Here is a 16,492-nt window from a genome sequence, read left to right as displayed (position 1 = left end):
TTTCTGCTGGACTATTCACTAACGTATTTGCTGTCTTGCTTTGTCTTGTGTTGCACTTGCTTGATGCTTGACCGTGTAAGGAAAGTTCTTGGCAAGCTAGCCAACATAGCTATCACAATAATATTACAAAGAAGCTGACGCAAGAGCACTTTTTACTAGCATCAATGTCCAAGCGTGTTATAACAAGCTTGCTAACATCGCTAGCGATTACATTTAGCCAAACCTGTTGAAATTTGCTTACTTTGTTTGTTTACGACAAACTAGCGAGTGAACAACTTTCCTAACACAGCCAAGCATCAGTGAAAGTGCAACACAAGACAAAGCAAGGCAGCAAATAAGTTAGTGAATAGTCCAGCAGAAAGTAGCCCCCTAGCTGGCGGCTCCAGAAACTCCATAGTGTTGCTTTAATGATGTCAGAGTACGTCACTTCTTCAGACTTAATGACTTTGGGACAGATCACACAAAGCACCCAAATTGGCATTTTAAGATTAGTCACTCTCTATGTCTAAGAAATCATTGTGCATCTAACAACTTTAAATGTCAGAATGTTACTTTAATGAAAATCACTGCCTAATAGCAAAACATTTAAAAAAAACTCTACTTTTAAATGTTAACTAAATTCTTTATTGCCATGGCATTTGTGTAAGCAGTGCAGGTGACGAGCAAATTATACACAGGAAAAAGTGATTACAAGAGGAAATGGAAGACTGATGACAAACAGCGGTCACTAAATGCAGAGGGTGCCTATATTTATCCTGGATGATCAACAAGGGTCAGTTTTCACATTACCTACGGTACAATGTATAGAATGTACAACTTGCCATGACTTTAGAGAATAAGTGCTTGTATTTTTTCTTGTCTGTTATGTGGGTGGTTTCATCCTCATTCTGGCATGACCATGGGCAATCTTTAACGCTGCAAAAAAGGCGCCAGTGATGGGAATACAGTCTCTTATCTATTTACTAATTTAAAGAAATTAACAAAGTCCAGTGTCACGCCAATGCGTTAGTTTTCCTGCAGCTGGGATGTTCTTCATCCCTTGCTGTTCAGGTCCTCACCTCTGGATGGCATTGTTTATTTAATGAACAGTGGCGTTCCATTTTGAACCTGTGGGGCGTTTCCAAGTGATTCAATTCAGGTAGGTCATGTATTGACACAGTGTAGGTAGTTAGTGGTTGCTTAGTAGTCCCCACGCTTTCTCTCCAGAGGAGGCATGTAGTATGTTTTGTAAGCTCCGCGGTGAGGTTCTTCTCTGGGCTACGATGCAGGATGAGGGAAGATTAAGGTGAACCAACAGTGAAGTTATGTTCCTCTAACCTACATTCAAATGTAAAGCTCAACAACGCTGCACTTAAACCTTTTGTAATAAGGCAGATATAATCACGTCATAAATACATAAGTAAATACATAAATACTACATAATATGGTCATGGACAAATAATGTGGTTTTTTTTATGTAAACGTGTGACTATATGTAGCATGACATGTTCATGATCTGGTAAGGTAGGTCTTATGACGGGGACTCAAGTAAAGTTATATGTTCAGAAAACACTATCAGTGCTGCCCCACATTGTATGCTTGTGGGTAGACAAGATGACATTTACCAGACGTGAGTGGCACTTTTTCGAGTTGATGGAAGGCAGGGAACCCCTGTGCGTGATGGTGAGTGCGGGCAGGCTGGACACCGGGTAGGTCATTTTGGGAGAGGGCACGACCACGTTCAGCTTGGGCAGCTCCACGGGGTACCTCTGCGCATTGCACCGGATAAGAGGATCAGCCAGATGCTTCAGATGGTGCTGCAGGATGGAAAAAAAAAGGAAACAACATATGAGGTGAGAGTATAACATTTCTTTTTTCTTTTGAAGGATAAGGTGGGTGGAAGGAGGAGATAGTGTTTAGATTTGCAGAGTGAGCAGAGAGTATCCCCTTTCCCATTAGGCATTCCGTGTTGACTTAGAGGCTCGGATAATCGAGATGAGAGGTTGCCTTGTTTTTTTTTCCTGTCACCTGTCTTCTGCCTTGTCTGGCGATGCGCCATAGCTGATCCACGGAGCTGGGCGTCCCGCTGGTCTCACCTCCTTCCACCGTCCCGACGGCTCGCCGCAGGCTCACTGCACGCCTCTCTGTCACACTGAGGGGGGGGACACTGGATGAGGTCCATCCAAAATCAACCATGTCATTTTTGTTTTTATGGCAGCTCTCTACAAATTAATTTATATGCCAGATTCTTGTACAGATTCTTAACCCCAAATAAATGACCTTTAGTGCATCCATTTTATTTTCTCCACAGCTTGTCCACTTATAGGCGTTTTACATTTACCCATGTACTGATAGGCAACAGAACCTGGTGTGTACGCAACTTTAAAAATGTCGTTGAGTGATCTTACCGTTGCTCCTTGAAGAAGGTGTGTTGCAGTGCTATCTGTGCACTGATGCGCTCATCTGGGTCATAGGCCAGCATCTGGTAGAGCAGAGACAGGTTGGTGGAGGAGCACTGGGGGATGAGATGGGTGATCCCACAGCCCTTCCGTGAGGGGAAGTCAAAGCGCATCGACCTGGACCTGGACCACAGCAGAGGCAGGAAACACCATTTTGTTTTAAGCACTGCACCTCTCTCACCTGGTAGGATAGTAATCCATCCGTAATCCCATCTCTTTCACTACTAGGATATGTGCTGGCAACTCTTTAGCTCTTTATCTGTCTGCATGCATCCCTTGCAGATACTCTTCCAACTCTCAGTGCTGACTTCACATTTACTTCCTGACTTAGTAGTGACTTAGAAAGTGTACATGAATCCATGTAAAATGCTGCCCTAACTTCCTCTTTTTACTATCTCCTTAATGTTGCTCAGTGTAATGTATCTTAGCTCAGACCCCCTTAGTGCAACCAATGTACTCTTAGCCTAAGCCTGCAACACTACTGTTTATGCAAATCATTTCCAGTTAATTTTAAGCAGGTAGTGCTTTTAAAAAGACACTACAAAATAGAGGCCTTATTCAGACTGTAGGCTTAACAGCTTTAAAGAGGTGAAGTTCCCGTGGGAAATAATGGGTGTAAAGTGATGAAATAGAAACATACTGTTTGAACTTCTGCAGAACACCACTGTCGGGTGTTCCCAGTACATCATGGATCTTGTCCACCTGGTCCAGCTCATTTGTTCCAGGAAACAGGGGGCTGAGACTGACCACAATACACATTGTCAAAAGCTTGAACTTAACATCATCTAAATCAATATTTCATGGACATGTGTACACAATAAGAGGCCCAGTTAACGCAACATCTACCTGATGATCTCGAAGAAGACGCAGCCAGCGCTCCAGATGTCCATTTTGTGTGAATAGTAGCCGTCAGTCAGCAGGCACTCTGGTGCGCGGTACCAGCGTGTGGAGATGTACTCTGTGTAAGGGGGCTTTGAGTACACACTTCTGCAGGAGCCAAAGTCTGCCAGCTTCAGGACATCGTGCTACAGAGGAAGGTATCCATGAACTTGGCACATGCCACCTCTGTGCTGATACATTTCTTACTAAATACGCATCAACTTCACATTGTGTAGCTGCGATGTGAATGAGAAGATTAAATCAACACAATACTTACTCTGATCAAAATATTCTCTGGCTTCACATCTCTATGAAAGATCCCATTCCTGTCAAAAGATTTTTTTTAAATCTTTGTCTCATAAAAGGAAGCGTTTGGAGTGTTAGATTGTGCATATGATGCTACTGCTGTAATTGTTTCAAAACTAATTTAGTCTACATTTCACCTTGGTTGTCTCAACGACCTGCAATACTGAAAAATCTTTCCATGTGTTACAAGTATTTTCTACAATTAATATGGGTCTCACAGAACAGGCAGGGCATTAATCTCATCTGTCTTGCAGTTTACCTATGCATATGATCCAGGGACTTGCATAACTGGTACATGTAGTGTTTGATTTTACTTTCTGGCAACGGATATTTTCTCCCTGTAGAGAGAAACCCAGTATTTAATCACTGATAAAAAAAAATAACAACACTTTTTATACAGTGACTGGCAACCATCATTCAAAATACAGTCACTGCTTTCAAAATATTTCACTGACATCAGATCGAGTTGAGCTGGCCTCTTAAAAAGACAGTTTTCAATAAACACTTGTATTCATATAATCATATACCACACTTCCTGTACCTCTGATGAACTCATAGATGTTCATGTCCATCAGTTCACAAATGAGGGAGAGGGTACCAGATTCCTGATCGCTACATCATAGAGTCAGAACATGACATGTTTAATTTCAAGATCATGACTTTCACGTTTCATTTTCTATTGATGTGTATGTGTGTGGAATGCATTTGTAAGATGAGAGGTGCTAATTTTACAGACATACATTTTTTTAGTTTTCCTTAACCACACTATAATAATTTTTATAAAAATAATCCAAAATATACTTACAATACTAATTCATGAAGCTGGAGAATATTAGGGTGTGGGTTCAAGCGTTTCATTGCCTGAACTTCTCTTAAGCTATTAGCCTGCTCCAGGCTAGAAACATAAAATGGGACCATTGTAGTGATCTCCATGTACCATATAAACATGAATTTGATAGCAATAATGTAGAGGGTCTAATCATTTTGTTCCCGTTTTGGGTAGATGAATGACAAAATAGTAGTCTTTTTATCACTTATTTTGCTGTGTTCTTTTATCTGCTCATTTGTAAAGCACTTAAAATTACCAATATGTATGAATTCTGCTAAATAAATAAACTTGCCTTGAATACCAAATGCCAGTACCAAATCTAAGTATGAAGAAAAACATACCTTGACCCTAGACTGTAGCCTATACAAGGTCATTATGAGGGCATGGTGTCATTGAGCAAGGCACCTCTTCTACAATTACAACTCTGAAGAAGCTGCTTCGCCACCTAACCAGCATGTCAACATGTCATTATGAAGTGCAGGTACCTGTCAATGGACTGTTTTATCGTTTTGCAGGCATAGTATTTTCCATCCTTCAGACTCTGGGTCTTTACCACTTCAGAGAACGTCCCCTCTCCAATTTTCTTGACTATTCTGTAATCTAAATGACAGTAAAAAAAAAAGTTTTTAAATTAAACAACTGGGAGGACTTAACTTCTAGGCTGTCTGTGCAGTGAACACCATAGGTTGAAACAGCTGCAATGTGTAGCATACGTAAAACTACAGCGCAGTCACAAGTGAAAAACAGAAATGGTTAAAATATGATTATTAGTTAGCATTAGCAACAACTGCTGTACGTGCAAGGCGCAAGGCTGGACAGACAATGCGGCGGACAATACAAAACAAATAAATCTTTCTGGAATTAAATTGTAACCAATTTCCTTCCATTCGAAATTGCTTTGTTGACAACTTCTAACTTACTATCCATTCCTCTGCAACGTTATACTGAATGCAAACGTAAAACGTATAACCCACAATGCGGTTAGAAGAGGTGACATAACGCATTGTAGCAGTTACATTATAACAACGACGCTGACTGTTGTGAAGTAGGAAAAAAGAAATAGGCTAACACGAGTCAGCACTCGCCATGTTAGCTGCTGATCTCTGTCTCCTTGGTAACCAGGCACGCCTAAACTCTGACCCTAGAGGTGGAGAAGGCGAAACAAGAAACTTTGCGTGTAACAAGCCAAACTATTTGGTGACTGGTCACTTGTCCTCTTTTGATCTTTGAGAGACATCGTCATGTAACATCTACGAATACAAAAATACCTTGATATTCATTTAGTAATACAGACGAATTATTTTACAAAGAAAACATGCCTGAACCTCACTCATATTGAACAAGCCAGTAGCAAGAATTCTTGTCTTATAATCTCACATATGTTTCCATAGGCCTACGAAGCTATTTAAAATGGGTAAACATATAGCCTGCCTGTCATTAAAGCCTTACCTCTTTTACTGAGGGAGTTACTGAGGGTTGATTCAGACCTACGACTATGCCGTTCCCTTTTCTTGTTGGCGTCCATGAAACTGCTTTGTGTCATATTTTTTCACCTGAAATTATCGCGGCCAGAATTTCATAATATTATACATTTTAAAAAACGATAAGGATTTAATTGAACCCATATTGCAATTGAAAAAGCCTTTCCACAATCCGCATTGGCAACCATTGTCCAAGTAACCCTATTTGCACCATGGAGCGGTTATCAGGAAACACTCCCTTGGCCTCTAAGCAGCCAGAGTAAAACATCATCCGTATTCCCCGCGTCCTCTGACACTCAGCAGCTTGCAGAGCCCTGTGTCATATCTTGATAGGAGCACGCTCGATCATCGACCTCAGCCTTGGCTCTAGGTGGAGCGCGCGGGTGTGTGTTTGCGCGTGCACGAGCTCCAAGGGCGTGCGTGTGCACACGCGTTCACAAACACCCGTGCAGCAACCCGGCTTCCGTAGACCAATACTCGCATGCGCAGTTAAACCATGTTGCTAATGTGCAGGAGTATGTGGCTGTTGTTCAGCGTGCAAATGTTTTGATTTATCTAAGTGATAAAAGAACACCAGACAAAATGAAAACTAGATTCAATACAGTGGATATTAGGGCAGTCATTGCCGAAATCAATGCCAAGTAAGTACGCTTGTACTGTTGTTATGTTGTCAGGTGTGAGGCTTCCCAACTTGCTTGATACAGTTAAACTAATGCTAGTCATGAACTTTAGCCTGTTGGTTTATAAAACCTTGAACCCTTAAGCATGGAACCTCATCTGGAGTTTATGAAATAGCTAGTATTACACTGGCAATTGCTAGACGTGCTAATCAACTGTATCCATATGTTTACGTCATCCCAAATATGTCTCAGAAACACAGTTCTACCCTAACAGCTTTCTCTTATCTCTGTACCGCTTTAGCTACATTGGGATGAGAGTGTACAATGTATATGATATCGACAACAAGACATATCTCATTCGACTGCAAAAGTAAGTGAAATTTTTACTTACCCGCCCACAAATGGGAAATGGATTTTTTTTCAAAATCATTAGGTGATATTGCCTATAGCCTTTACAGTTTGTTACAGAAACTATGTGTGCATGATCGATCATTTCTGTGCATGTTTCAGACCTGACACTAAAGCAGTGCTGCTGATTGAGTCTGGAATCCGAATCCACTCTACAGAGTTTGAGTGGCCTAAAAATAATATGCCATCGGGTTTTGCTATGAAAGTAAGGATATGAATATGAGCACATTTGTTGTTCACACATTCTTTAGAGGCCACAGATGTGGTAATGCTCAGTACCACACTCATTTCATGTCTGTTTTTCCATGCCACCCTAGTGTCGAAAACATTTAAAATCCAGAAGGTTGGTGTCAGTCAGGCAGCTGGGGGCTGACAGGATTGTGGACTTCCAGTTTGGATCAGATGAAGCTGCATACCATCTGATTGTGGAGCTTTATGATAGGGTAAGAGCCTATAAGTGTGCATTCCAACCTTCGGAGGATGCTTTTGGCCATCCTTCAGTGGATGTGTTGTATGGATTAGTATGCCTTAAAAACATTATTTCTTTTCCATCCATAATCACAGTAATCAGAGGGCTTATTTTAGTCTTGTCTTTGTGTGTTGAAGCCCACTGAATACCCTCTCCGATTTTGTCTATTGTCAGGGTAACATCATCCTGGCCGACCATGAGTACACTATCCTGAACCTGTTGCGGTTCCGCACGGACGAGGTGGAGGATGTGAAGATTGCTGTGAGGGAGAGGTACCCGGTCGAGAACGCCAAGGCCCAGGAGCCACTCATTAGCCTGGAGAGGTACGCTGATGATGAGGCTTCTGTTTCTCTTCTGACCTTTAAATGCTTCTGTGAGGTCAACATGTAAATCATCAATGTTTACCCCACAGGCTCACAGACATTCTCTCCAAAGCTTCAAATGGAGATCAAGTGAAAAGAGTGCTTAATCCTCACCTTCGTAAGTGAAGCATATAACCTCAACCCATATACTTCATCCAGTCCCTTACCAGTATCTTTTTAGTAACAATAGTAATAGGTACAATAGTAGTAATTGAGAAGTTTTGCATGAAGGACAACTAGGAGGGAAAATGATTAAAGAAGCATTAGTATTTACATTCAGTGACAATGAACAGATGTATTGCAACTGCACATATGATGAAGATGCCTTCTATGTAGTTTGATGAACATTCTATGTCCCTGCAGCTTATGGGGCCACTCTGATTGAGCACTGTCTAATGGAGGCTGGACTCTCGGGCCTCATGAAAGTAGACAGCCAGTTTGATGTCACACAAGGTAAATGACCACACATTACCTGTGCTTTGTGATGGGATGCTGGGAACTAATAACGGGATGGGAAGGGGTTAGGGCTAAGCTGAAGGAAATAGGACAACGCAATTAGTTTTTTGTTGCAAAAAAATAAATAATTTGGTGACAGATGGTGTGGTGTAGTTTTAGGAGGCTTGAGATGTAATGTGGCAGATATTGGTTTGGTGGTATAATGTGTTGATTTCCTCTAGATACTCTTAAGGTGCTGGAAGCTCTGAAGATGGCAGAGCTATACATGGAGAAAGCCGCCACCTTCAGTGGAATGGTGAAAAAGAATCATTAAGAGCTCATATTTCCCTTCCTAATACTCAATATAAGACCAAACTAAATAATAATGTCTCTTTTTTTATCACAGGGTTACATTATTCAGAAATGTGAGAAGAAACCAAGTTTAGTTCCAGATAAGCCAGCAGAAGAATTGCTGACGTATGAGCATTTAAAAAAATCTTATAATTATGATTTGTAGAGATATTCTGTGAAATTACGATGATATACGTTTTTGAGGTGCTATTTTTATGTAAATGTTCTGTTTAACTCGTCAGGTATGAGGAATTCCACCCTTTCCTGTTTGCCCAAAATGCAAAAAGCCCCCATGTTGAGTTTGCGTCTTTCAATAAGGTAATTAACTTCATACAGTTTCTCTTCAGTCATTCTGGTCATGGTTTCTTTAAAGTGTCTAAACAATCTCACGGTTGCCATTTTCACCAGGGAGTGGATGAGTTCTTTTCAAAGATGGAGAGTCAGAAGATAGATGTCAAAGCCCTGCACCAGGAGAAACAGGCTCTCAAGAAATTGGACAACGTTAAAAGGGACCATGAACATCGTCTGGAAGCCTTGCACCAGGCTCAAGTAAAGACTTATTTGCATGTGGCAGTTTTTAATCTAACGATGGGATCATATGATGATCATTTAATACAGTGAGGGAAGACGATGAAACAATTATAGAAAGCATACTGGTTATTTACTATAGATTATTAGATTATTTTATATTTATTAGATGTGCTCTTTACCATCCTATTGATTTATCCATTAGTGTGAAGTCTCTGTTGCTTGTTTTAGTCCAATTGATGGTATATATCTGTATAAGGAATCAAATTGCGGATTGATTCAATTGTCTAAATTGTTGCAGCATGTGATAACCCCTTTAATCCCCATTGTGTGCTGAATTGTGTCTGTCTGGTAGGAGGTGGACCGGCTGAAGGGTGAGCTGGTGGAGATGAACCTGCCAATGGTGGAGCGGGCGCTGCAGGTGGTGCGGAGCGCTCTGGCTAATCAGGTGGACTGGGCCGAGATTGGCCTCATTGTCAAGGAGGCCCAGGCAGCCGGGGACCCCGTGGCCAGCGCCATCAAGGAACTGAAACTGCAGACCAATCACATCACTATGCTGCTCAAGTAAGAAACTCGCAGACCAAAGCGAAACTTGTGAAAACTTTACAGTGAATTGGATATTATTTCTAGAAGACACTTTTGTCCTAAGCAAAACATAACGTTTTTACAGTATTTTTGCTCCCTGGGGGTCGAACTCGTGATTTTGATGTTATTAACTAGTTAAGTTACAGGAACACAATTTCATATTAATCTGCAATTACAGGGTGACTTTATGGTGACGATAGACCAGTTGTGTCATCTTGCAATGGTATAGGTAACCCGTGTGTGTGTGTGTGTGTGTCTGTCTGTCTGTCTGTCTGTCTGTCTGTCTGTCTGTCTGTCTGTCTGTCTGTCTGTGTCTGTGTCTGTGTGTCTTCACAGAAACCCATACGTCGGCCCAGAGGGTGGGGATCAGGAGGAGGAGGAGGCGGTGGTGGTTGAAACACAGAAGGGGAAAAAGAACAAGAGGAAGGACAAAGAGCAGAAGGGCAAGCTTCAGAAGGACAAACCCATGCTTGTGGATGTGGATCTCAGCCTCTCAGCATATGCCAACGCTAAGAAGTAAGTTAGAGAACCTTGTTCGCAACAGAGAAATGCAACACAGCACAATCCCATTTTAAGTATGTCCTGCCATCTGACTGGACAGGCTAATTTGCATCGAATGACACTAATGAATAATACCGGCCTCGTCTGTAAAAATGACGGTCCTGTTCTGAATTTTTCCAGAGCCTTGCGTTTGCGTCTCTATTTTTGTGACTGATGTTGTTTTTTTCTGTGTTTTTAATGATCTCACCATTTTTAAAATGTCTACCCAGGTATTATGACCACAAGCGCAATGCCGCAAAAAAGGAACAGAAAACAGTTGAGGCTGCGCATAAGGTGACACGGATGTTCTTTCGTACACAGATCCTTACGGCTTAAACAGACAGTACAAAACAAATTCTTTATACTGAACTGTTTCAATCATTATTACTTTCTCTTTGTAGGCTTTTAAGTCTGCAGAAAAAAAGACAAAACAGACTCTCAAGGAAGTTCAAACTGTTACCAATATCCAGAAGGCCAGGAAGGTGTATTGGTGAGTCGTTCTGCACAAACCAGACAAGACACAGTGTTTATGCGTTAGGTAGGGATCTTTTAACTGATGCTGAGCTCTGTGATTGCTGGCTTAGGTTTGAGAAGTTCCTGTGGTTCATCAGTTCTGAAAATTACCTGATCATCGCGGGGCGAGACCAACAGCAGAACGAGATGATAGTCAAACGCTACCTGAGGGCAGGTACAAACAGGAACACTGTGTGAATATTTGACGGTCAAGGGAGACATAGCCTGTGTATATCCCTGTGTATCCCTTGAGTCGTGAAACTGTATCCTCCCTAGAGAAATGGGAGAGAGCAGAAATAAAAATACTTTTGTTCTCAGGGGACATCTACGTCCACGCTGACCTTCATGGAGCTACCAGCTGTGTCATAAAGAATCCCTCAGGTATTGTGACATGTCCTTCTTTTCCGACAACTTTACTAGCTCCCTTTAATACTGTATTTATCATGATAATTGCCATTACAGTTAATATATAATCTGGAACTAAAGACACGATTTCACAGTTTTAGTAACTGTCTATCACTCAAGACTGAGTAAATGTGACTTAATGAGATCTAAACCATACCTTCAGTTACAGTCAGCAAGGCAAGTTTATTTATATACATTTCATAGTCCAAGGCAATTCAGTGCGCATTACACTAAAAAGTGCAAAAGGAAAGATAAAGACAAAGTGAAAAGATTGAATATAATTAAAAGATAATAAAGAACATAATTGAAAGATCATACAAAGTGCAAAAAAAAATGAATGAATAAAAAAGTTAATAAATACAAAGTAGGGTGCATTTGATAAGATAACAAAAAGCATCTGAGAACAGTTGGGTCTTAAGTCTAGACTTCAAACTGGCTATAGTGGAAGCATCTTTGATGTCATCAGGAAGGTTCCAGAGCTAAGCAGCATAGCAGCGTAAGTTTTGAAGTCTCAGAGCGTCAGTGACTTATGAATGATCTTTGAGTGTACCATTGTTTTCCTGAGACGAAATCAGAAGCACTGCCAGATCATTATGTTACTGATCACTGAACCTCTTCTCCACTGAGGAGCACCAACTACCCTCTCTGACAGGTGTGACCATCCCCCCACGCACACTCACAGAAGCGGGCACCATGTCTGTGTGTTACAGCGCCGCCTGGGATGCCAAGGTGGTCACCAGTGCCTGGTGGGTCCACCAACATCAGGTGAGTCCCCTTTCTGATCAAGTTCACATTTCACAATTGTCAGTCGTAAATATTGTTCAGGTGTTACTCTAGTCTTTCAGCCAAAAAATCTTTAGATATGTATGGCTACGTTCTTCAATGTTAAAACTGAATGGCTTTATCCTTCCAAAGGAAGGCAAGTCTGCTGCCTCCTGCTTAGCTCACCGGTCTCGCAGCAATCTGTCAGGAATGCTATTATTATCAGTTAGTCCCGGTGGACTAGTGTCTCTTCGGAACTTGGGTTTGTTGGGAAAGGCAATACGGACTGTACTGTAACAGATTATAGATTCCTTCGTTCCGTTCTAAAAACAAGGTTACGGTGTAATTTGAAGTGTCCTTGTTGAGTGTGCTTTGGCAGAGGGGAACAGCTGGTTGTGTGATGTTCATGTGAGCTATGGGGCACTTTCCTTTCTCTCCGACCAGGTCTCAAAGACTGCACCCACTGGAGAGTATCTCACCACGGGAAGTTTCATGATCAGAGGTATAAAAACATCATATTATATTATTTAATAATTATATTTATTAATGTTTTTAGTTTTAGTAGATGAGAAAATGGCAATGATATTTATATGGGATAAATAAACTCATCACTCATCTCCATTGCATAACCAAAGCTAAATTACACACTTTTTTGTAGGAAAGAAAAACTTCCTGCCCCCATCCTACCTAATAATGGGCTTTGGCTTCCTCTTCAAGGTACACCGTATTACTTAATTCATAAACATAACCCCTTTTTTTTCTTTGTATTATTATTATAAATATGCCCAGTTATAGCATTTGCTCAGTTATACGTTTGGTGCGCGTCTGTGCAGGTGGATGAGGACAGCGTGTTAAGACACAAGGGGGAGAGGAAGGTTAAGACCCTTGAGGAGGAAATGGAGGATGTGGCCACCGGCACTGCAGACCTGCTGGAGGAGGGAGAGGAGCTTGTGGGTACGGAATCGATCATGTATTCATCTATACACAAACACACAGAATTATTCTCATGGCTACATCATTATGGATACACACACACACACATTAATGTTCTGTGGTATGATTTTAGAGGAGGGGGGGAATAGTTGTGTGTGTCTTTGTAAGCGTTACTAGGTTACTAGGTGCTTTTACTTCCCATTTCAGGAGAAGACAGTGGTGATGAAGGGGAGGCAGAGGGAGATGAACAGGGCAGCAGTGAGAGGAGGATGGAAGGAGCGACTTCAGAGGGGGCCCAGGCGGCAACAGCAGGCAAGGAGGAGGAGGATGATGAGGAGGTGAAAAAAGAGAGCAAAGATCTAGAACCACTGCCCGAGGAACCAGAAGAGGACCTGGATGAGAGGGACCAACCAAAGGCAACCGAGGAGGAAGAAAAGAGCGAGGAGGAGAGTGAAGATGTTGCTTTCCCTGACACCACCATATCTCTCTCCCACTTACATTCCAACAGGTAGTGTGGCCTGCAACATGGGCTTCATAGCCTGATCCAATACAAATGTGTGGAGCTGTTCAATATTTCATCAACCTAATGTGCCCTACGAAAGGTCAGCGTTAATACTGTCTCCTACTTTCTCCAGAGTGGCTCAAGCTGCTGGGTTTAAACAAGAGGCCTCTAAGGTAAGAAGTCACTTCACTGTCAGTGCTGAAATAACAATCATCCTATGCTCAGACTGTTTTCTGACCCGTCTGCTGTTGTGCAGGTGGATGCTGATGGACAGGGAACAAAACACCTGACTGCCAAGCATAGAAGGTAAGGATGAGGGGATCACACTCACCCCTGTATGAACTCCATTCTCCCTTTAACGCATTCACTGGATCCAAAACGTACGTGTCCTCTCTTTGAAGGGATGTTAAGAAGAAGAAGCAAAAGCAGGATGATGTGGATGACCAAGAGGAGCCAGAGACCAATAAAGAGCCAGAGAGTACCCAAGGCAGCAGCAGCAGCAAGGGAGGGGCGCCCACACAGCCCCCCCTGAAGAGAGGCCAGAAGGTGAGGTGACATTCCATAATTCACCACACATTACATCAGATCTCAGGTGAAGCTCTCCTGTCTGGTTTGGGGCACATCATTGACTTTGAAAGTGGACAGAAAAATGGTCTCCGTTTGTGGGAAGATCCAAATGTATTATCTGTGGTTTTGTGTTCTCAGAACAAGCTGAAGAAGATCAAGGATAAGTACAAAGACCAGGACGAGGAGGACCGCGAGCTGATGATGAAACTGCTAGGGGTGAGGATGACGACCAGGTCTAAAAAAAGACAACATATGAAGGAAGTCAACAAAGAAAGATGTTAAGAGAAGTGAGCAGTGAGGCATGTATTTTGTTTGCCAACTGGAATGATTCAGTACCTTGAACCTGCTGGCAGTGGCTATGGGTGAGACGGGTAACCTCTCCATCGACATGCCTTAGTCCTTTCCTATGTGTACAAAGAAACGAGTGAACTTAAAGGGACCAAAATAGTCCTTTGACTAATATTTCTCACAAGTGTTAAAAAAAGGAACGGAATCGGCTTTGTGATGCATGGGGAGGTCATACATAGAGGATGAGAGAAAGCACTGAAATCTTATCGTGGCATTCTGTTACATTGGGGAAAAGAAGTGAATTGCCTCCTTTGTGTCCTCCAGTCTGCAGGGGTGAAAGAGGAGAAAGTGAAGAAGGGAAAGAAGGGGAAAGGTAAAGACGAGACCGTGAGGAAGGGGCCCCCGAAAGCGCCGCAGAAGCCCCGGCCACAAGAGGTCGCCGTGAAGAGGCCAGAGCAGCCGGCCAGTGAGGACACCCAGGCGGAGGGCGAGGGGGCGGGCACAGAACAAGACGACAAGGTGATGTTTGGAATTGTTTTTGCGTTTGTTTTGTTTAAGGATGATTCACACATAATGTTTAAACAAATCTGTACGTGATCTGTGAAATACATGTTCACTTCTTTCTAACGCTTTCTGTTTTGAAATAGGAAGCAGATGAACTGGATCCAGATAATCCTGGAGCGGAGGTATAAATATCAGATAATCATCTGGGACAATGAATTTGTTATAACCCAAGAGACACTGTTGCTATTTTCCAAGATAACTGGTTTTAGTCACTATGTTTTGCTCTCCACCTCTCTCTATGCCTTAGGAAGCGGAGAACCTGCTGACCTCTCTAACTGGCCAACCCCACCCTGAAGACGTGCTCCTCTTTGCAGTGCCTGTTTGTGGACCTTACACTTGCCTCACCAACTACAAGTACGTGCTCAAGATCATTCAGACAACAAAGGGAGAGACTTGTGAGCAGTTCTGTCAGTTTGCTATTTGGCAATCTCTAGTCACTGACCACTTAGTCACAATGCCATTCGCAGTGCTGTGGACTTGCTGCTGTCAGAAGGCAATGGGGAATAGGTCTACGTTCCTGTTGCTGTGAAACCAATTCTCCTATGCAAACCTTTCTCAACAGTCACCTTTAGGGATGTTTAAATCTCTCATCTAACAATGATTCCTCTTATACAGTTCTGTAAAGATGAGAAAATCTGGTTGGCATCTTAACTAATCCTGTGTATTTGTTGTGGTTGTGTGTCATAGGCATAAGGTGAAGCTGACCCCTGGCGCTCAGAAGAAGGGAAAAGGTATTTTAAATAAGTCATGTCTGTCTGCTTAAAGATACATGAAGCTTGACTTGACGTGCAATGCTGACCTTACTGCCATAATGACCCCTTGACCTGTCTGTGACAGCGGCCCGGACGGCAGTGTTCAGCTTCATGCGTGCCAAGGAGGCGACAACTCGAGAGAAAGACCTTTTCCGCAGCGTGAAGGTAACACACCTCTCCACTTGTGTTTGCTCAGTTTCCAGAGTGGCCGGTTGCAGTCCTATTGTCTTTGATCATGGCAGTTTTGGTGAAAATATTCATAACTCACATATGTCTTGGCCTGGCACTGCCATCCCTCATATCTTTAACTGTACTCATTGCCCACTGAAGATTAGATATGTACACTAACAATTCCAAGGTGCAGATGTCTTGTCAAGAGAAGGCAGAAGGTGTATCAATGTTAACGGTTTTCTGTGCTTCAAAGACCTCGTAGCAAAAAACTGTAGAAGGAAGGGGGAAATAACCCTGCCCATATCCCTCTGATTTTGTACAATTTTGTATTTGCCTTTCAGGACACGGACCTTTCCAGGAATATTCCGGGTAAAGTGAAGGTCTCGGCTCCAAACATATTGGCAGCCAAGAAGAAATGAGCCTGCTGGGTGTCTGGTCTGAGTAGAGCGTTTAAGCTTCATCTGTATATACGGTAACATGCCTGGGAAAGTACAGACAACAGCTATGAAAACAGCTATCACCCTTACTGCCTGGTGTGGATTAGACCTAATCCATGTTTATCACTGCTCACAAAGAGTGGACATTTTTAGGAGATTGAGGACCTCAGGACTAGATTACGGAATTCTGCCTCACCAGCGCATTGAGAAACATAATTGCCATTGCATTGCAGTGTGAGGAAAGTGAATATATTTCTTTTGCATTCATTGTGTGCATTTCTTGTGTGAAGTAATTCTATCGCCGTCAAAACAACAACAACAACAAAACAACCAAAAGATGTTTTTGTTCAAGTTTATTATATCTCCA

General features: G+C 42.3%; 2 protein-coding genes across 2 annotated transcripts; one reads left to right on the top strand and one right to left on the bottom strand.

Moving 5' to 3' along the window:
• Positions 1 to 1,179: 1,179 nt before the first annotated feature.
• Positions 1,180 to 5,995, bottom strand: mok (MOK protein kinase; the record flags this gene model as incomplete). The annotated part of the gene is made up of 12 exons (XM_080850021.1): positions 1,180 to 1,257; positions 1,605 to 1,796; positions 2,008 to 2,146; positions 2,388 to 2,561; positions 3,079 to 3,180; positions 3,285 to 3,463; positions 3,595 to 3,643; positions 3,883 to 3,961; positions 4,165 to 4,235; positions 4,429 to 4,518; positions 4,938 to 5,052; positions 5,902 to 5,995. 12 exons carry the CDS (start codon positions 5,993 to 5,995, stop codon positions 1,180 to 1,182), a joined length of 1,362 nt encoding a protein of 453 aa, XP_080706147.1.
• Positions 5,996 to 6,446: 451 nt separating this feature from the next.
• On the top strand, positions 6,447 to 16,486 carry nemf (nuclear export mediator factor). Its single transcript, XM_080850318.1, has 32 exons — positions 6,447 to 6,574; positions 6,855 to 6,923; positions 7,064 to 7,166; positions 7,279 to 7,404; positions 7,605 to 7,753; positions 7,843 to 7,910; positions 8,156 to 8,245; positions 8,470 to 8,543; positions 8,634 to 8,704; positions 8,821 to 8,896; positions 8,987 to 9,127; positions 9,462 to 9,670; positions 10,028 to 10,207; positions 10,462 to 10,525; positions 10,633 to 10,721; positions 10,816 to 10,919; positions 11,063 to 11,125; positions 11,802 to 11,914; positions 12,356 to 12,413; positions 12,570 to 12,628; positions 12,745 to 12,865; positions 13,052 to 13,352; positions 13,480 to 13,519; positions 13,603 to 13,652; positions 13,748 to 13,892; positions 14,052 to 14,129; positions 14,526 to 14,720; positions 14,849 to 14,887; positions 15,013 to 15,119; positions 15,453 to 15,496; positions 15,603 to 15,682; positions 16,030 to 16,486. Exons 1-32 carry the CDS (start codon positions 6,516 to 6,518, stop codon positions 16,105 to 16,107), a joined length of 3,243 nt encoding a protein of 1,080 aa, XP_080706444.1. The 5' UTR covers positions 6,447 to 6,515; the 3' UTR covers positions 16,108 to 16,486.
• The last annotated feature ends 6 nt before the right edge of the window (positions 16,487 to 16,492 follow it).

The sequence above is a fragment of the Sprattus sprattus genome (genome assembly GCF_963457725.1).
Source record: "Sprattus sprattus genome assembly, chromosome: 13".
Lineage (NCBI taxonomy): Eukaryota > Metazoa > Chordata > Actinopteri > Clupeiformes > Clupeidae > Sprattus > Sprattus sprattus.
This window is presented reverse-complemented; position numbering and strand designations above follow the sequence as displayed.

Coding starts and splice junctions, on each gene's coding strand:
- nemf (XM_080850318.1), top strand. CDS start 6,516: ATGAAAACTAGATTCAATACAGTGGATATTAGGGCAGTCATTGCCGAA. Junction 10,526..10,632: donor CAGTTGAGGCTGCGCATAAG/GTGACACGGATG, acceptor TTCTCTTTGTAG/GCTTTTAAGTCTGCAGAAAA. Junction 10,920..11,062: donor CAAACGCTACCTGAGGGCAG/GTACAAACAGGA, acceptor TTTTGTTCTCAG/GGGACATCTACGTCCACGCT.